Here is a 22101-nt window from a genome sequence, read left to right on the forward strand (position 1 = left end):
GTCTCATTCTAGTATAAGTTTGATTAGAAAACTTTGCTTGGTTCACGCGAAGCAGCAATCAATGTAAGTGAGTTGATCAATCACAAGTGTCAGTTTGTGTGATCCATCGTGTCATGATTGGTCAAATTACTTTACAATGTGCTACTGTACGTAGTTTACAGAATCATAGCTAGGTTAATAAAATCAGGGTTAAAGGAAAAAAAACTACTGTATAAACAAAATGGGATGTTGGGAGCCCTTTGGGCGGGTGGTGGTATAATTTCTATTATAGGACCTGTTTCTGTCGCGACCAAATAAACAGGGCCGTAGCCACCAGTACGTTTAGAATGTTTCAACCTGAGACCACTTTTTTATCTGGCAGATGCACTTGACAATCCTGTTGTCAGAACATGAGGTTTTTCCCTCTTTATGCGACCATCCAACACTGTAATGGTGACCAGGAGTACAAACTTTAGTTTTACTTAAAAAGTAGAAATGCACTTTAATCTGTACAGCAAATTATTATATCTATTTAGGCTTTACTTATGGCAATTTTTTGACTAATTCTATCTAGACCTAGCAGTAAAATAATTTTCATTTAATACTATAGGCCTTAAAAATATTTTTCAGTTTCTTACGCTTGCACTTGCCTTTGTTTGCAGAAGAGACAGAAAGAAAGAACCCTCCTGTTAAAATCCTGGCTATGGGCTTGGTACTATACTTCAACTAGAATTATTTATCTATTTAGATTTTCAAGGAACCCGGTATTTAACATTATAGAACATAAACCGGCCATTATAGATTGCTTCAAATGTGATATTAAGTGCATTCTTAAAACTAGATTGTGACTTAATTACCACCACAAGTTTTGCATGATAGAAAGTAACCATTCCTATAGAAATCAGATGATGAGATCTATTTATGCTTAAATGATGTTTTGTTGCATGGAAACTATCATTAAACAAGTGTCGTGTTAGTAATTTATTTTCATGTTTAACAAATGTTAAGAATGTTAAGCATGTTGCTACATACTGCTCCTATACTGTAGATGATGTTTAGCGTATGTTGTTGTTGACTCGCAGCGTTAAAGCCTGTTTTCCTGTCAATCGTTAAGAATTGCATTGAGTTTAAAATCGTTAAAGTTGAAAATAAAATATTTAAACATTTTTACTTGATCGTTCATAGTTTCTTGGTTCTCTCGAGTGTTGGTGGAACACGCGGATGTAAAGTATTACAAAACCAAGGCTGGCCATGCGCAGCCAGGCCCGCGTGGACATGCTTTCATTGATATCTTAATCTACTGTAGGCTTTACACTAAAGACAAACATTACATTTACAGTAATTGGTTTAATATTAAAATTTAATTTGACTTCCACTTGTTGTTTTGAAATATCAGACCTTAAAAGTGTACATTGTCGCATTGTAAAAATTCAAGAACTGTCAGCGCGTACCTTTTTCACAAACTGCAATGACGTAATTTGTGGACCATTTGATTGGTCAGTTTTAACGCGATTGTAATTGTTAAAGTTGAACCGAGTTCAATTTTAATGATTGCAGATTTTAACGATTGTTAACGTTAGGTTTTCCCCTTATCTGTCAAATCGTTGAATCTGTCAACTCAATTCAACTTAACGATCGACAGGAAAACAGGCTTTATCCAGGCGTAGGTTACAGTACAGTATCTGTTGTCAAATCTAGCTCCTTTCAATGTTACAGAGTTATGGAGACCTGTTTATATCGGGTTCACCTTTACCAAGTTTTCATGTTTTCATTTCATTATTTATGGTAAACACAGTAAAATATAGTTAATGGTTTGAATTTATTTTTGTTCAAATTTAAAAATTCACATAAAAATATACAGATAAAATACATCGTTTAAAATACAAAATACAAGATTGGTGTGTGTGTGTGTAAAGGCTACAGTATAGCATCCAAAATGATCAACGTTTCCATGTTTCATAATAGTTGCCTCGTCGCAGTAGGAAGAAACGAGTTTCACCATCCAATCACATTGAGCTGCAATATGGATTTTTACACCAAGAACCGAGTTATGATTCAACGTGTTCAGACATTCCGATGTCCTGCATTAAAATGCGATGATAACAATCTGTATACAACAAAAACGAAACGAACGAAATATTATACTACTGTAGTTCACTATAATATCTCTATGGTAAACGTTTACCTCGTAGTGTCTTTAAAGTTTGATTTTATTTATACTTTATTTTTCATGTTTTGCGGGATGTTTAATATTATTTATTATTATTTATTCAACCATGTTTCAAGAGGGCGACCCAGCCAGCGGACGCTGATTTTAAGGGGCCCTCAACAATACGACATAAAACATAACAAGTAAAAATATAATACAGTAGTTAAAATTGAATAAAGAATAAATATAAAAATGTACATAGAAAAGCAAAAAAGTAAAAGGTGAGGAAGATAAAAATTTAAAAAGTGTCATTATTAAGCATAAAATTCCTTAATTTACTTAAAAAATTTAAAAAGGTATTGCAATTTCTAATAGAAACGTCTAACGAGTTAAAATATGTAGGTCCTTTATAATTAAAAGAATGTTTAAATAGTTCACACTGAGGTCTTGGAACAACGAGATCACCCCTGGAAAGTTGCCGGGTAGCCATTCTTCCATTGGCAGTAATTCTGGCAAGCCCACGGCAGATGTTAGTTGGGGCGAGATTGTTAGAGGCTCGATAGGCAAGACAGCCCGTTTGATAGTCAGCACGTTGAGAAACGGTGAGAGTAGAAATGGTGTTTTTTATACATTGCAGTAGATTAGCTGGAAAATTGATGAATTACAGTAGCATAACAAAAATAGTCCAAAGAAGATCAACCATTTGACATTGACATTTAAAGCAACTAAATGCGACGAAAATGGCATATCTACCTTAAGGTATAATTCTATGTCAAGCCGCTATTTAGTATCTTAGTAGGTGTGTGAATACTCAACATTAAAGTGCTAGGATAATAATTCCATCAATGATTGGTTGTAGTTTGTACTGAAATAATATTGATGTACTGGATGAATTCTACAATGTGTTTGTAGGCACTGTAGAAGAATAAAGTGCAGAAGGCCCTGAAATTTATTATACAGCTTAAGGCCCAAGTTTAAGGTCATTTAAGCTTGGTTCCCACTACCGAGGCAACACAAGGACGTAAACGAAACGCAAGCGTTTTGACCAATGACAAGCGACAGTTTGTGATTGGTCAAATAAATTGCGTTGCGTTACGTCCTTGTGTTGTGTCTCTTGTGGGAACCAAGCTTTACTTGCACTGTCAGTGTAAATCTTCTGCTGTAATAAAAATGAACATTAAATTAATTATGTTATTAATCATATACAATAATTAGTCTAAACTATCATTAAAACATAGTTTGCTAATATAAAGAAAAATTAATCGATAGTGAACAACCAAGCCATAACCAGGGTTTTTAGGAGGGAGAGATACAGTAGATGGATGAAGAGGTGAAAAGCTAATTTTAAATATATTAAAATGTTTTTTTTATTTATAATTTTGTTAAAATAATTTTTAATATATTACCAACCAATTGTTATCTTTCCAAAAAATTACTATGACCCTTGACTTTTTGACGAGCAAAATTATTCTGCTACTGTATAGTTGTAATTTTCAAAAGTAATCAATCCAACATGATCACAATAGGAACATTAACATTTCTGTTTCAGTTTTTACAATTCATGTGTACTCGAGAAACATTTTTTTTTCTCATTGACAATAAAAGATATTGATGTCACAATTGAAGAATATTAAAAGATACATTCATAAATGAAACATGATATTTATATCTTACTGTTATAGTAGTATGATAATACTAATGATAGCTTGAAATAAGTCATTTGAACCAATTAATATTCAAATAAAAATATAGTGATGAGGTATATTTATTCAGTTGAAATGATTCTCTGGAGTCTAATAAGCAAAATTCCATATAAATCGCCTTTAGAACATTTTGTGCGAATAAATCACAATATAAAATGCATAACACATTCTTCATCATCTGTAAATTTTGTCTGAAAATTCAAACACAATCTTCAGTATAGAATATAATTCGCATTACTTTAAACTACAGCCTAGAGCGCATTTGATGAATTTCTTGATTTTATTTCATGTGCCGATCTTGTGCTGGTAGGAAAATGTATTCACACATTAATTGAAAGTTTCAAATTATGTGCATAACTACAATAAACTTTTCTTGGTTGTTGTTGGTTTTTTTGCAAGCATCCACCATCCACTCCTAGCACTCCTGGATTCATGTTTTTATAGATATTTGTATAACATTGTGAAACAAACATACCTACTGTACTGTATTACATAATTGAAACTGAAAGCAAATAATACTGTTGTACAGTATTAAAGATAATCATCTTTTTGTTTCTGATCACATGAAACATCCTACTTTACCTTTGCTTTACATGTGACATGTAGGCTACAGTGTATTAATTTAACAAGTGACGATTATGAACCATCAATGTGTATGGGGAAAATGCACATTATTATACCACAACAAAAGTATCTTCTTTAGGCCTATACTTTACAATAATCAGTACATAGATGTATGTCAAAAGGTGAAATCAAGTATACAGACAGTTCAGTCAGACCTAGGCCTACATGACAGTTGAGTAGGCCTACAGTCAGACCTGCGCCATGTCTATCTGAGATGAGAGGATAGCTAGCTAAAAGCTAGGCCTAGCCCTATAAATTAGCCTATCTATTATGATAACGTGTACATTATGGACCTACGTTTTATTTTATAGACCTTATCCAAGGAAACATCTAGAACCGTGGAAACGTTTGCCTGACAGATGCAAACCTATGCTCATTATTGTAGCCTAAGGTTTGCAGCGTAAAACACTTACAGTAGCCATAGGGCATGCTCAGTTCTCTTGTTTTTCTCATATTGCGTTTATTCCGCTCGTTATTGGGTCACCTCGTGAAAAAAGTGCCCAGGTGTACTTCTTGTTGAGATCCTAAACCATTTTTCTCTTCTCAAATTTGATTGATTTTGATACAGTTAACTATTTACTACTATAATACTAAATTTGTTTGTTTTGTTTCTTAATTTATCATAAATTATTACTATAGTTATTTGTCATGTGTAATATTTGTCAAATACATTTTTACATTTTTGTAAAAATTGCACCGAACTTTGACCATGTTGTTTTTATTTTATAGCAAGCATAGCATTAGCAGCAGTCGGCTTTTAAATTGCCTATTGATTATTGTGCGGCTTACTAGTTTCTTTCTCATTCATTAATTCAATGTGTTATGTATGGTGTTGCAACAATTGTTTACAAAATACAACCAGGCTGGAATCATTTTTTGTTTTTTTTAATGATTTATCAAAAAATTTATAAACATACCCAATACTAGTGGGCTATACAATGTCGACATAAGCGTTCCTAGCAACTGACCTCAACTGAACACAACATGGTACTAACATGACCCTAATGCAACTCGTAACCGTCAGTGTTGCAAAGTAGGTTGTGTGATGCAATATAGTTGCGTTTTTAATAAATTTTACTTTCATCGAAAATTGAAAACTTTGAATTTGCGGTATAAGCAATCGTGACATTCATGTCGAGAAAGAGGTTAAATCGAAGATACCAGTCTGTTGAAAAACCTTTACAGAACATGAATCTACTGTAGAACAACATGATTGCAATATTTTATTTTCAAAACAGAATGTTCAAATATAGAAATCTTGAAGCAGTGTCATATTAAATGTTACGGACTAATACCGTAATTAAAGTGAAAATCATGAAATAGCTTGTGTTCTATAAATTTGATTATTAACGTCCGCTATTTGTTTATCATACAGTTGAGTATACTGCAGAGTAGAACCACATTGGTAATCAGTTTTATCATTAGTTTTGTGTTTTCCTTAATTTATCTAAAATTACATTGAAAATCTGAAAATTTTTCCCAAACTTGTAGTAATAAAGCTTGATTCGTGTACTCTATGTCTTTTAAAGCCAGAAATAGACAAGACTAAAAAAAGGTATGCTGGGTGGTGTTTTTAGCATAAAACTAATGTGTAGTTTGTGCCGTCAATAGCTGTTCTACTTGTAGCCAAAATCCAATACTCACATGAAAATATTTTGCCTATTCAACTCATAAACATTCATTTACTCACTGATACTGGGCTATAGTAGTGTTTTCTAGCTGTTTTACTTTATCGTTTTGATTTAGCTTTTTGCTTATTTAATTTTGTATCTCCATTGAGATCCAGTCATTGATACCCACAGTATTGTAATTATTTTCAGTAATTTGGATTTATTTGTATAATGTATAAACATTTATTATGTATTATAATGCTGTTCAATCATTTTAATAGTTATCATTTATTGACCTTAATCAGATATTTATAATTTTCTCACTGAAATAAACTCATAATTTTATGTAATTAAAATCTATACTGAATGCTTTTCAGTGTTTATATTTGCTGTAACAGTACTCAATAAATCCACTGATTGAAGATATTTAATTCCTGTTAAATAGGCTTGATAAATATCTATTCAGATTGTGCGCTAGACCTGATTAATACAATTGACAACATCAGTTAAACCATGGTTAAACTGTACAGTGAATTCGTGAAGGTCATATAAGTCCACCACTATACAGAAGGATTGTGAGCTGTCAGGGAGTTTCCTATTGTGTGCGATACAGCGTGAGCCTATCGTATCTCTTTCATAGTCGTGGGAATCGTACATAATGCAAATAATCGTCTATTTTTAGGTTATCCTTATTAGTCAAAGTTGTAGCATATTATTCAAATATTATGTTCAGGAAACATTTTTACCAGAGTGTATAGTATTTTTAAGCAAATTTCATAAACTATTCTTTTCTGAAGCTTTCATTATGTTAAACAAACATGGTAGCACAAAACTATAGGTTCAAAGTGACGTTGCTGACTTTACTATACATCATGGAAGTAGAAATTATTGCTATCCCTTGTACTGAGCTTCACTCCTTTTTCTCTCGAACCATCCCGCACTTTTTTTTCCACAACATATTATTTTGGTACAGTACAGGTACAGTACTGTAAGTTGATTAATACAGTAATAACAACTTACAGTAGGGCCAGTTTCTATCGAAAAATTCCAAAGAAATGGTTTCTTTAACTTAAAACCAGTATTTAACTTAATTTAACTTAAAACCACAGTAAAAAAAAAAAAATTTAAAAAAATAAATTATGATCAAGACTGAAATAAATTTTCGTTTTTTAAACGGTATTTAAAATCAATTCTATTTTTTTATAGAAACGTGTACTGTAGATTACATTTACATGTATTTTAATCATCTGAAGGATATACTTACTGTAGGTGAAAGAACTTTGATATATCGATCAATCAATCAATAATTTTCAAATTATTCAATGAAACTTGTATCAATAATTGCAACTTGTATCAATAATATTTTCATATTATTGACCAAAACTTAAAGATTAATGTTTCCACTAATTAGATACATAGATTCCAACTGTCGTCAAAGTTTAGCATTTTAATTCAAAATTTCAATTCAATATATAAAAGAATAGAAGAAAGAATTTGTCTCGCATTTTTAATACTTATCTCCGTTGGTGCACCAGTGCTTATCTGTAGGACCGCCAATAGAATATTTCGTCAATTATATTGATCGGCCTTGTTAAAATTTATATCTTAACACTGTACCTTTAATTTTTTGATCTATTAAATTTGTGAAGATATTTTGTCTTCTTCATTCATATGGCAGAATCTTTTCTTTGGTGAATTACAAGATAGCTTGCCTTGAATAAAAGTGCGCAATAAATCTCAATTCTCTCCACGTCGCCTTCAATGTTTTATCCGATCTGTACAGACTGTCATTAAATCTGTTCTCTATTACACCATATGAAACATATAAATGCCCGTTAAGAAAATAATTCTAGCTTGTGTATCTGTGAATTTAGCTTGCGGCAGTTAGGTTTTGTGACTACACGACATTTAAATCTCATATACAGTTTGTTACCTATTTTCAACCCAATCAACCGCTTTCCAACACTGCATATCAAGCAACATGTAATGTCTGACATTGTAAAAATCACAATATATTGACTTTGCATTTAAACTTGTTTCAGTATTTGTATAGGTTTTATGTTACAGTAAACCCTTATTAAGGGGACACATTCTGGGACCCAAACAGTGTCACCTTAATAGAGGTATCCTCTGAATTGGCAGCTGTAGCTTTAAACTTTTCACCATTACCCTGTATCAGGAAGGTGTCCACTTAATACTAAATGCATCCTCTGAATAGAGGTGTCCAAAATGAGTGGTTCTACTATACTGTACAACACAATCATAATTTGAGTCATGTAATTATCAATTAAGCATGTACCTGCGTATTATAATTATATTTAAAAAAAACATATCATTGTCTTTGATTCATTTTTGCATTGCTATTTTTACTTATTTCTAAACGACCCACAAATATCAGATCAACAAAGTTGTAAAAAAATGTTTTTTATTAATGTTCTATTATTAAAAGCATAGGATAAATATAAAACCAACTATTAGTATAAAGGTATGTCAAGAGGTGGGTGTAGATTTGTGCAAGATTAGCCAAAATATATCATTCGGTAATAGGTTCCAATAAAAGAAATATATATATATTTTAGTTTATGATTTGAATAGTTGGAAGTAAAGATTGGTACAGTAGAGGTAGTTTATGTGCTTTTGAAAATGTTTGGATGAGGATGAGGGTAATTTCTGTTTAGTTGACGTTTCATTTGTACAATAATAATAAAAAAAAATGAATTACTTATTATTAGTTTACAGCGCTTACTGATCAAAGCTGACCTTACACTTTACAGCTTAATTGGGCTGAAATGCGCACATTGAGGAAAACACACAAAATAACTTTCATCTTCCTTTAATTAAGCTCTGTCTACACTATCAAACTAATTTAAGAGAATAAGTGTGATGTGCCCAAATATGGTAATGATATGCTTTAAATATAGTAGTGATATGACATAATCATGTCCATACTGTATGGGCACTGCACATTTTTTGTCGCATAAAGTTTGATAGTGTAGCTTAAGAGTCCAGATGTCTTTAAATTGTGGTCATTCTTCTGTCCACGATGACAGGGGCCGGGCTGAGCTATAGTGGTAGCCTGTGTTATTACCCGTACTGCTCTTTACATTAGACCAGTTTTAATTTCTGGTTGAGGAGAATTTCAGCTAGACTTGAACCCAGGATTTGCTTTAACCACAACTACGTTTGTTTATGTATAATCTCTACTACCCATACAAACAATCAAACATGTATTATAATTTAATCTTTGTTTTAACAGTCTTGCATTGACAACAATGAGCCAATGATGAAGCTTCTACTAGAGCACGGTGCAGATGTCAACATCATTGATCGTGAGCTGTGGACGCCGCTTCACGCTGCCGCTACCTGTGGACATATGCATCTAGCCGAGTACTTAATCAGTCAGTAAGTAAAAGTAGCCATGCTAAATTTCTTCTTCCTTCTTTATAATTTACCATTTGATATTGAAATTGTGTATCCCTGCATCAGGGCATGCTAAGGTGATGCAAAGGATCAAAGGAGGCAGTACCAACTGTAGCACCAATAGGAGCTACACCAAGTTTGATGCCACCAGGAGTTACAGCAAATGTACTACCTCCAGGAGCTGCACAAAGTATACTACCACCAGGGTATGCACCAAGTGTACTACCAACAGGGTATGCACCAAGTGTACTACCAACAGAGTCTGCACAAAGTGTAGTACCACCAGGGTATGCACCAAGTGTACTACCAACATGGTATGCACAAAGTGTAGTACCACCAGGGTATGCACCAAGTGTACTACCAACAGGGTATGCACAAAGTGTAGTACCACCAGGGTATGCACCAAGTGTACTACAAACAGGGTATGCACCAACTGTACTACCAACAGGGTCTGCACAAAGTGTACTACCACCAGGGTCTGCACAAAGTGTAGTACCACCAGGGTCTGCACCAAGTTTAGTTCCGGCAGGCGCTACACCAAGGCATACAGTAGCACCTCCAGGTCATACCATGTGTAGCACCAATAGGTGGTGCACCAAGGGTAGTACTACCAGGATTTAGTATTACCTCCTGTAATGCAATTCATAACAAAAAAACAAAAACAAACCTTCCCTGGCTTGTTAGGCTTTTAAATTTGAAGCATTAATCGAAGGAAGATAAATATAGTAAAATATTAGGTAGCAATTATGTTGTTAAAAGCATTGGACATTATTTTAATTGTTGTACTTAAAAAGTATTCCTTCTGTTGAGCCAATAATAAAAACCTTTTTTTTATAAACTACTGCTATTCTAAATATATATATAATACAGATCAATCAATATTGCTTTCTGTTTTCATAGACTAAGTTTAAATATCAATCAACAATTTTTATTGATGGTAATAGGATGTTGCACTCTACAAAATATCAAAGGCCATTTTACATACATTTTTACATATCAAATATAGACTTATTAAAATGTATGACAGGAAACCGGAGGTGTTTTTAAATAAACAGTAATCAATATTTAAGTTATATTGACATTGATAATTTTATTATAAATTGGATTTCAAAGCTGAATGTAGATTTTCATAATACTGTAGTAAATATTGATGTTATAAATTTGAATATAAATACACATGTTTTTAAACAAAAATGGAAATTTATAATAAACTGCTGGTGCACCATTTGTTCAATTTGAAAAGAACGAATCGATAGGTTAATTTCCAATGTGCATACAGTTATATAAATTTGTGCATTTAAATATAAATGTATAGCACTTTTATCAAAGTGCCTCACAGTATAATATTCATAAATGTGCTTTGTGTTTGTATACAAAGCGCATGTCATGCCGCTGAAATTAAAACTGCGTTCATTCATTTGTCCCAAGGAGGGGCTGATGACCATACACCCTAGTCTACCGAAAGATGTACTGGGTTCATTATTAATTTTCTTCATATTTAGGCAAAAGATACACTATATATACAAATTAAACAAACACGACGCAAGGAGAAAATATATCATAGTCAGCTGTCAGGAAAGCACAAAAGCAGTCTAAGCCTGTACCTCCAACATGGTTCTCCAAACATACACATGTCAACTCGAGTCCTTATCCAAGAAAACTTGTTCTATCTTGTAGAACTTGGTTTAGGAGACCAACTGCTGCATAGAACTTGTGATACTTATATGAATGAATGAGATATTTATGACAATTTTTAGTTAAATACAGTAGGTGATGTAACGTAATGTGTGTTTGATTTGGAGAGATGCGCCCTTTAGCGATAGTTGTTTGTGGCAGCTCTTTTTTTGGTGTTTCACTGAAAGGAATAACAATAAATAATAGTAAATGAAATGTAACAACAGTTAAGAATTACAGTCAAGTGACTGTTCCACTGAAACCTATCATACTATATAACCTGTCAAAAATTGATTTGTTGTTTTTTTTTTTACTTTGTAGGGGTGCTGATCTTCTTGCTATTAACTCTGATGGCAACATGCCGTATGACATATGTGAGGATGAAGCCACTCTGGATTATATTGAGGGCCAAATGGCAAAAAGAGGTAGGTCTTGTCATCCGTTATGGTTAATTTTCAAAACATACTTGAGTATACTATTTGTTATCATATACTTGTACTGTAATGTAAGCCAAATGGCAAAAAGAGGTAGGTCTTGTCATCCGTTATGGTTAATTTTCAAAACATACTTGCCGAGTAAACACTTGTCACATACTTACAAAAAAGGTAAGTCTTGTTATCCGTTCCAGTTATTCTTTAAAACTGTAAATGTATTGTTGAATGGATGCTAAATGAATAAATAAAAAAAATTTAATAAAAACATACTTGAAAATGAAAGTAAATAATATTTATTACACTATAGGCCAAATGGCGGAAAGAAGTGGTCTTAACTCATCCATGTTCTTGATTCTTCAAAAAATAAATTTAAAAAATATGTTTACTTTCATTATATTTTAGGTCTAAAAGAAGTAATTCAATACTTTTATTCTTTAAACATAATTGATTATTATTAGGTAATTATATTTTATAGTGTGTCTACGCAATTCAGCCTTTTGCTGTCGTGCGTTTTTATGTGCCGTTTTTGAATGAATATTATAAACATTGAAATGAAACCATTTGTTGTTTCACATGAGAATAAAAAGTGTAGTTCACTGAAGGATATAATTTAGTATTGAGGATATATTAAAATAAAAGGCCTTGTCAATCATTAACCACTACTAATTTCTATGAAATTAAAGTTCATGTGGTTTCCTTGTATATTATAAAGTGTCTGTTTAAAACAGTTTCAGATTCAACCACTCTCTGTACTTATTCTCTACATACAATACAATATTTTGAATGATAAGGGATAGAGTATTACAGAAACTGCAAGGAAAATTTATTGCAATCTTTCAATCAAAAAGTTTAACCAAAGGCATATTAAATTTAGAGCAATGTGTCCCACTGAATAGAGGTGTCCTAAAGTAGAGGTTAATACTGTACAGTATTTGCAATTTAAATACAAAAACTCATCAAAAATCCTACACACGGAATAAAAAACAACATTATCCAATTTCATTACTCCAATTTGGGTTAGATCTTTGAATAAAAACTATATTTTGGTCTTTACTTTAGAGATCTAGATCATATTTATTACTAAATAATTCTGTTCCAAACATATTGCATGTTTATATTCTGGTTTTTTTTTTCAAAAATAATTTACATTATTCGACTTTCAAGGTGCAATATTTGACATAAAGTTAATTGGAAAAAAAAAATTGCCATTATGCTCGCTTCTACATTTTGACATTTATTGAACATTTTCCATTTCTGTTGATGGTGAAACAAACCATCATTGCTAAAGTAGTTTATTTTTAGTATGTTACTGTAGTTACATTTTAATTTTAATAAATAAATATATTGTTGTTGAAACAAATTTAAATAAAAGCTATAATAAAATTTATTATATTAATATATTAGACAAACTTTATTATCCACTGTTTAATACTTAGATAGTATTTCTACATATTAAATCAAATTACCAGTTTTGGAAAAGTATAGAATAGGAACAACTTTTTCACAGAAACAGTTTTGTTTGTTTATTACTTGTGTTTTTTTTTTAGCAATAAAATACAAAATTACACGTAAAACAATTGATTTGCTTAATTTGTGGCATTGTGACAAAATAAGTTTGGAAATAAACTTTTAGATATGGTAAAAAAAAATGAATTTCTTAATTTAATCATGGACCTATTTAGTATTAAACTGTAGGTCTATGATAAAATGTTAAAATGAACATAATATTAATAATGATTAAAAATGCCTTCTACCTTGGGTAGTTAACAATTACATTAATAATTTGTAACATTTTATGTATGAATTTTACCATGTTAAAACCTTAACCCTAACCTTTTGAATTTGAAATACAGTTTAAAATATATTCACTCCGCCGTCATTTGATATTCATATTTTGTAACCGTATTTGTCACTTGAGGTTGATTCATGATCAAGTATCTTATTTTGAAAAACAAAATGCGTTGTCACTTCCCAATTCGATCCTGGAAGTTATTATAGGCATTTGTAATACTGTCTTGTAGTATGTAAAAAATGTGGGGAAAAGTTGGTAAAAATTCTTTTGCAACAATTATGTTTAGCTTGCTGTTAGGCCAATAAAAATGAAATTCAAGGTATATTATTCATTCTCAGAAATCATACAGGCAGCCAAAGGCAAATTAGTACAATTTTATGGATATAATTTATAAATACTTTAAAATTAATATACATTATATACAGTAGTATTATCAAACATTAAAAAACACAAACAAAAAAACCATTAAAAGCATAAAAAAGACATCTCAGAAAGTTTTGTATAATTAGCATTCAATGCCTGATAATAAAATATGTATTATGTATTATCATCAACACAACACAACACAAAATGTTTTGAAAATGTTAATGTTTACAAATGTATTTTGTCTCTGATAAATGTAAATTAATTAAGTTGAATTTTTCTCTTTCATATTAAGGAATCTCACAAGAACAAATAGATCATTTAAGAGATGTCGTTCCACGTCAGATGTTAAATGATGTAAAGGAACATTATGAAAATGGTCTTGATCTTGACGCCTCAGATGACACAGGAACAACTCTGGTATGTTTACATTTTGCTGGTATTTTTTATATAGATCTCAATATGTTTTTGATATTTCAATAAAACTATAGCTTTACATAATGGTAATTCATAATAGTATTTGGGCCCACTCGACTCTTTATAAATGCCATTACAACTTGTAGCAAATTATAACCAGGATTGCATAGTGTTGAGAAAATTTTGCTCATTTTTTCGAGATGTCCCGAGTTTGTATTGTGCATGTGCTTTGTCCTGGTACCGGTATGTCTGACCGATCACAGTTCAAAGTGCACAGTTTGGAAGTATCAGAGCTTCACATTTTTTTTTTTTTTTTTAGCGCCCCTAAATATATAATGACAATACTTCTCCCAAGATTTCACAAGGTTCGCGAAAGTGTGAAAACATATACTGTAAATAAGTCAGGCGATCAATAGTATTTTTAAAACTTGTTTATAAAAGTTGTAACAATTTATGCAGAAAGGGTATTGTGTACCCAATCAGAGTTTAAAAAAATGTGTACATATTCTTCTGTGTGAAACTGGTTTATACTATTTATTTATTTTTTATTTTAGAATTTGACAAGTAGACTAGGTTAAGACTCAGAATGTGTTGGCATATTGATGCAAATAGTTTGTGACATTAATGTGTCTCTATATTAGAAATGAACCATGCATATCGACCAAATTGTAAACATAGCTTCAATGTTTAATTTTAACATGCGACGTTTGAAAGTGAATCAGAGGAAATTTATATCCGAGGATTTGCAGCAATCGAGGGAGGCTGAAAGGCGTGGGTTGTATGTGATGTGTCTTCGGGGAAGCATTGAGGGTTTGGTTTCAGAAACATTACTCGCTCTGAAGATTTATAGGTAGCGTTAATAAAAGCTAGGATTAATAGCTTTAAGCTAAAAGTAGGCTTGAGTTTAGAAAATATGTAGGAAATGTTATTCTGATGAATCTTCAGAAATAAAGTTTTTGTCCATTCTGAGGATCAACATACATGCTTGTACCATTTGCAATTTATGCACAACCACAAGACAAAGTATAGGAATTTTTCCCCATTTATTCACATCTCATCAATGTAAAATAAATATAAATACATCTTAAATAAAAAATAAAAACAAATAATAATGGTGTTATTTATGAAGAGATGCAGGTTGCGTGTCGGTGAACTGGTTTAACAAAATATCAAGGGGATTCAACCAGTCTGATAGGACTGATTAATTTACTATAATCCTTGGCCACATGTGTCTAAAGACATTTAAAAAAAGATAGAATGGGTCAATACAGTAATCTATTGGCCCAATTGCTGTTTATTAGGTAACATTTTTATTCTCTATTACATTTTATGGATGTATCATGTTAATATAGTTTTGGAAGTGATTGAAGTTTCAAGTTACTACAATATTCTTTGCATCAAGAATTTAATCTGCTTTTAATAGCCTACTTTAATAGAGCAATAGCTGCAAAGGTATGAGGAAATAGGGTTTAGCAGAGTGTGCAACATAGGGATACTGCTCTGCCTTATGCCCTAGGCTCTTTAGTTGTGGATACAGTACTAGGAAATAGTTTATGAATCGTGGGAGGAAACAGGGTGCAAAGTTTGAGGATGTAGACTAAAAGAATAGTCATCCGACAAAACATACTAAATGTATGCTTACCCCTTCAATGTTTAAATTCCACCAATTTGAATAACAAAGCTTTTAATTATTTAAAGAATTCACCTAACTTCTGTACCTTTAATATAAATATAGTAAATGACTATTTAAAAAGACTTGTTAAGCTCTGTCTACACTATCAAATTAGTGTGATGTTCCCAAATATGGTAGTGATGCTCAAATATGGTGGTGATGCTCAAATATGGTGGTGATATGGTATAATGTCCATATATGGGCACATCAAATTTTGTTGTCACACAAAGTTTGATAATGGAGATCATTATCAGCACCATTGATTACAGTGTTACATTTTAACTAATATTTGACTGTCTAAAACAACATGGGCTATTAGATGGATTAGTACATTCGGGTATTAAACCCCCTACACTTGCAAAAGATTCAGAGTTCTTTAAACTGTGCACCAAGCCCGAATTGTACACCGGATTTCCAGTTTTAAGGATATATAGTGCACCAGTCTTAACTGATTGGCCACTTGACTTGAAATGTTCAATTCACAAGAATATATTTTTTTTTAATGAAAAACTACCTTTACTGTATTCTGTATTCTAAAGCTATATTTATTACACTAACTTTATGCTGGAAGGAATTGCGACTTGAACTGATTTATGTTTGATGCGCTTCTTAATTTACTTAGTAAGTCCATAAATTATAACTTAAGTTAATGATTAATATATTTCATGAGTAATTTCATAACTCATTATTATTGTATTAACTTTCAAGTTATTTAATAAGTTATTTTAATTAGCTATTTCAATGATTTGTTTTTGTATGGTTCTGTAACAATAGGATTTAGAGTTCTTGATGAAGTGACCTTTTATTTTTTTTCCCGATGCGCCATGCTGGCTAGGTTACGACAACTTATTGAGTGTCAACGATCATTCCGCACATGCTCATATGTTTCTGAGATTGAGCAAAGTGACGTTTCACTATAAAACAGTTTCGTAATTTAGTGGAACATTGCAAAATCAAAAGGAAAAGGTCGTACAACAAACTAACTTCAATAGATGTTGGTTTTGAACAAAAATATTGGATTTGTTTATTCACAGGTTCTCAAAGAAAAAAGTAGAAAAATAAATAAAATGTGTTTTGTATAAAGCGGCGATCCTCACATAGGCAATGTAATAAAAAAAACAATAATGTACAGTACTCCCTTTCTGTAGGTCGTGGTTTTGAAATATAATAGTTAGCATGTTTCACATGAAACTGTCCCCTTGATGGATGTCCAAAAGGATAGGTCCTACCTAAATCCTTCTGCAGGTCAGAGTGGATTTACGTTAACTTCTTATTTGGGGTTCTATTGTATGAGATACAGCTTATGTTTACTGATGTAAATCAAAACGTTTCAACATAAAACAAAATTAACATGCAGAACATTTCCTTTTTGTGATTTCAGCTCCACATAGCAGCTGCTAATGGTTATTTGGATGTTGCTGAATGGTTACTACAACACCATGCAGACATTCATGCTCTAGACAGCGACGGCTGGCAGCCTATTCACGCAGCTGCATGCTGGGCTCAGGTAACCATTCATTGTTTTCATTTGTTATCATTTTTTTATCGTTCCTACTTAACACCACATGTCACAAAATGCTATACATACTGTACTAAACACCACATGTCACAAATGCTAAACAATGTACTAAACACCACATGTCACAAATGCAATGTACTAAACACCACATGTCACAAATGCTAAACAATGTACTAAACACCACATGTCACAAATGCTAAACAATGTACTAAACACCACATGTCACAAATGCTAAACAATGTACTAAACACCACATGTCACAAAATGCTATACATACTGTACTAAACACCACATGTCACAAATGCTAAACAATGTACTAAACACCACATGTCACAAATGCAATGTACTAAACACCACATGTCACAAATGCTAAACAATGTACTACACACCACATGTCACAAAAGGCTATACATACTGTACTAAACACCACATGTCACAAAATGCTATACATACTGTACTAAACACCACATGTCACAAAATGCTATACATACTGTACTACAGTAAACACCACATGTCACAAATGCTAAACAATGTACTAAACACCACATGTCACAAATGCTAAACAATGTACTAAACACCACATGTCACAAAATGCTATACATACTGTACTAAACACCACATTTCACAAAATGCTATACATACTGTACTAAACATCACATGTCACAAAATGCTATACATAATGTACTAAACACCACATGTCACAAAATGCTATACATAATGTACTAAACACCACATGTCACAAAATTCTATACATACTGTATAATGTACTAAACACCACGTCACTAAATGCCGTACATAATATACTAAATACCACATGTCACAATATGCTATACATAATGTACTAGCTAATAGAGTATTTAGAGAGTTTAGGTTTAGTTATATTGTAAGGATAATACACATTTTGTATAACAGCATTGTTCCTCATTTATGAGGAAGGAGTGGCGTGCCCCTCACAACATGCACAATACAGTGGAGTCTGGCCAGAACGCTAAGAAATAGAGATAGGCACCACGGACATTATCAATAGCTTTGGCTTGGAATTTTTACCTTTATATTTAGGAGTGAGGTTGATTTATAGTGGTTTTTATTAGGAGTACAAAATATTTGCCACATATGGTACTACTTTGTATAGCATTTTGTGCTGTGTGATGTTTTTCATGAGACCCTATATAATGGATTTGTTAATGCTAAGATATTCTGCTACCAATCCCCCTGGGTCAGTGGTTCAAATCTTCTCAGATGTCACTTCTTTCTTCTTTTTTTGGTGTGAATCTAAAGTAGTAAGCTAGAAGAAAAACAGTGTTGTGTTTTTATTGTACTAGAAATTCTTTTTAAAATCATTAAATTTTAAATTTCTGTCATACCTGTATTAACTTTACAAAGTAAATAAAAAAAGTAGGAAAAAAAGAAGTAAAAAATAAGAAACATGAACTGAACATTGAAATGAATAGCGATCATACATTTAGTCTACAGTAGTTTGTGTCTACAAGAAAATGACCAATTACAAGCATTTCCAACATAAATTGTCAATTACTGTACTGAATTGAAAGAATAAATATTGAATTAAATTTTACAAAGTAGTGCGTCTACAAGAAAATGACCAATTACAAGCATTTCCAACATACATTTTCATTATTTTTGGAGAATAAACATTGAATTCAATTTACTTTTAAGTTTGTGCATGTACAAGAGAGTGGCCAATTACAATGACATTTATCACATCAAAATTGTTGAGAGAATAGATTGAATTAGATTTAGTCTGGAAGATAAATTTAAATTACAGATTTCTCACTGTAATTAGTTCATTGTATTGAAAATCATTTATCTTTGTTTACCTGAGCCTTCTTGAATACAGTTTACGTTTTCTTCTTAAAGTGCACAGTTATATTTGTATTGTATCTCATTAGCTTTTTATGAAGTACTTCTGTGTTTTAAGGCAATCGTCTCTATGCTCTGTTCATTCATAGTCATTTTCAATTGTTAAACTTCTTTATTTCAAATGCTACAGAAGGTAATTGGATATACCTATCTATCATAGAACTTCTTTCTATGAATTCGTTAGTAATCAACCTGTATTAATTTGAATTAGCCATTAAGGAAATGGGATATTTGAAGAGGAAGGGTTAATTATGGACGCAAATAAAAGGGTTATTATATTACATAACGAGAGGTTTAAATGCCAAATGAAATGTGAATGTGTATATATTACACTATAGTGGCATTAGAATCGATAGGGATCTTGTTATATTGTTTGAGAGGAGAATCATATTAAGATAGAAGTCTCTTTGAGGTTACATTTTCTAGTACAGTTAACCTTTAAAGACTACTTTGAGAGGAGAATCTTAATGTGGAAATTTCTTCTTTGTATCATTGGAGTTTAGTACAGTTGCCTTTCAAGAAGGCTTATATCAAGCGAGAGAGACTAGTCTGTGTCATTAGGGTTACAGTTTAAAGGCTGGTGATAGCAAACAAACGGCAAACTGTACATTAATATTCAAAACATGTTGCTAAAGCATTGAAAAGCAGAAAGTAAAATCTATATTCAATTTGAGCAATATGCATTTATACTTCTGTAGACAACATCATTGGGAGCTTTCATTTTTTATGAAACTCTACTCGATATTATGCAGCTGTCATAAATTAAAATAAAAAAGGTCATCTTCGTATGCTCATGTTTTGGATAAATATTCATCACCCATACAAATGTGTAAGCTCACCATCCCTTATTTCTACTAGTTACATTGTCTATACATAAAATAAATAATTTTCCTTATGTTCCTTGCTTGAGAGATCATTGTCTTTCTTCAATTTCTTATTTTTTTGGAATTTATTTTTCTAGAGTGATATGTTAACGTTACTTGTGAAATTTGGAGCTGACTTGGAGTCAAAAACAAAAAATGAGGAAACTCCAGATGGTTAGTATAACGTATAATTGGTAATAAATGTAGAAATGCAAAATATAGGTAATAACAATTACATTAGTGTTAATAATTAATTAATCTTTTAACAGACATATGCGAAGATGATGATATTCGTGTGATCCTCACTCAATTGAAGATGGAACAGGTAGAAGAAAAGGCCAAACGCTGCAACTTAATACGAAGATCATCAAGTAGAAATAGAAGAAGGTAAGGCACAATAGAACCTAGAGGTCACAAACATGGAGACCACAAGGAAAGAGGATAGAAACCACAATCGAAAGGCAATCGAAAGATCTAGAGATTAAAAGGAAAGGCCGACGATCACATGGAAATCCTGAGTACCACAAGTTTAGACTGTATACGAAAAGGTGGGGGCCACAAGGAATGGTCTAGAGACCACACGGAATGGTCTAGAGACCACAAAGATGGTCTAGAGACCACAAAGATGGTCTAGAGACCCAACGGAAACATCTAGAGACAACAAAGAAAGTTGGTGCAACACAAGGGACTGTCTAGAGATCACAAGAAAAGGTCTAGGACAATGGGAAATTGGTTTAGAGACTATAAGAAAAGGTGGGGGCATATGGAATGGTAGACCACAACGAATGGTCTAGAGACCACAAGTAATGGTCTAGAGACCACAAGGAATGGTCTAGAGAACAAAATGAATGGTCTAGAGACCACAAGAAATGGTCTAGAGACCACAAGAAATGGTCTAGAGAACAAAATGAATGGTCTAGAGACCACAAGAAATGGTCTAGAGACCACAAGAAATGGTCTAGAGACCACAAGAAATGGTCTAGAGACCACAAGAAATGGTCTAGAGACCACAACGAATGGTCTGGAGACCATAAGGAATGGTCTCAAGGAATGGTCTAGAGAACAAAATGAATGGTCTAGAGACCACAAGAAATGGTCTAGAGACCATAAGAAATGGTCTAGAGACCACAACGAATGGTCTGGAGACCATAAGGAATGGTCTCAAGGAATGGTCTAGAGAACAAAATAAATGGTCTAGAGACCACAAGAAATGGTCTAGAGACCATAAGAAATGGTCTAGAGACCACAAGTAATGGTCTAGAGACCACAAGTAATAGTCTAGAGACCACAAGAAATGGTCTAGAGACCACAAGGAATGGTCTAGAGACCATAAGGAATGGTCTAGAGACCACAAGAAATGGTCTAGAGACCACAAAGATGGTCTAGAGACCACAAGGAATGGTCTAGAGACCACAAGGAAAGTTGGGAAAACACAAAGGAATGTCTAGAGACCACAAAAAAAAGAAACAAAAAAAAAACCAATAAGTTACAGTGAGGAATACTCTTTATACCAAAGCCAGATACCACAAGAATAGGCCAAATTCCACATGGAACCATTTTCACTATTTATTTGTGACATGCCTATTGGCCCGCACTTGCCTTTCCAGGCATGAGGATACACTACAGTAAAATATTTCAAACTTTGTTTCTATTGTTATATTGCACTTTTATTTTCTCCTTAACTATTTTCTCTGTTGATGCAAAAACAGTTTTTATACACCACACTTGCTCCATAATTGATCTCTAATTCAACAGTGTTTTCCTGCTTGGTGGTTACATGACATGATGCCAGGTTTAGTAATCTGTAAATCATAGGTTCAAGTCTTCTTCTTCACATTATATCTTATGAATTATATTTCATATATTTGTTTGTTTGGTTTGTAGGAGTTCACTTACAGCACCTCTTTGGTAATTTCTTTTTATACCTATTGTAGTGGTTGTACTGGTAGTAATAGAATCAACATTTCTAGTATCATCAATATCTTATCATTTAAACTGTCATAT

The 22101-nt window shown here is 32.4% G+C and overlaps 1 protein-coding gene across 1 annotated transcript in view; it reads left to right on the forward strand.

The window, feature by feature from the left end:
- LOC140056731 (uncharacterized) overlaps positions 1 to 22101 on the forward strand; it is a 47431-nt gene that overhangs the window by 21634 nt on the left and 3696 nt on the right. The window contains exons 4-9 of the mRNA XM_072102204.1: positions 9322 to 9467; positions 11481 to 11584; positions 14044 to 14168; positions 17219 to 17344; positions 20196 to 20271; positions 20367 to 20484. Coding sequence (XP_071958305.1) covers positions 9322 to 9467; positions 11481 to 11584; positions 14044 to 14168; positions 17219 to 17344; positions 20196 to 20271; positions 20367 to 20484 — 695 coding nt within the window. The remainder of the gene's footprint in view (positions 1 to 9321; positions 9468 to 11480; positions 11585 to 14043; positions 14169 to 17218; positions 17345 to 20195; positions 20272 to 20366; positions 20485 to 22101) is intronic.

This window comes from Antedon mediterranea, chromosome 8, assembly GCF_964355755.1.
Source record: "Antedon mediterranea chromosome 8, ecAntMedi1.1, whole genome shotgun sequence".
Lineage (NCBI taxonomy): Eukaryota > Metazoa > Echinodermata > Crinoidea > Comatulida > Antedonidae > Antedon > Antedon mediterranea.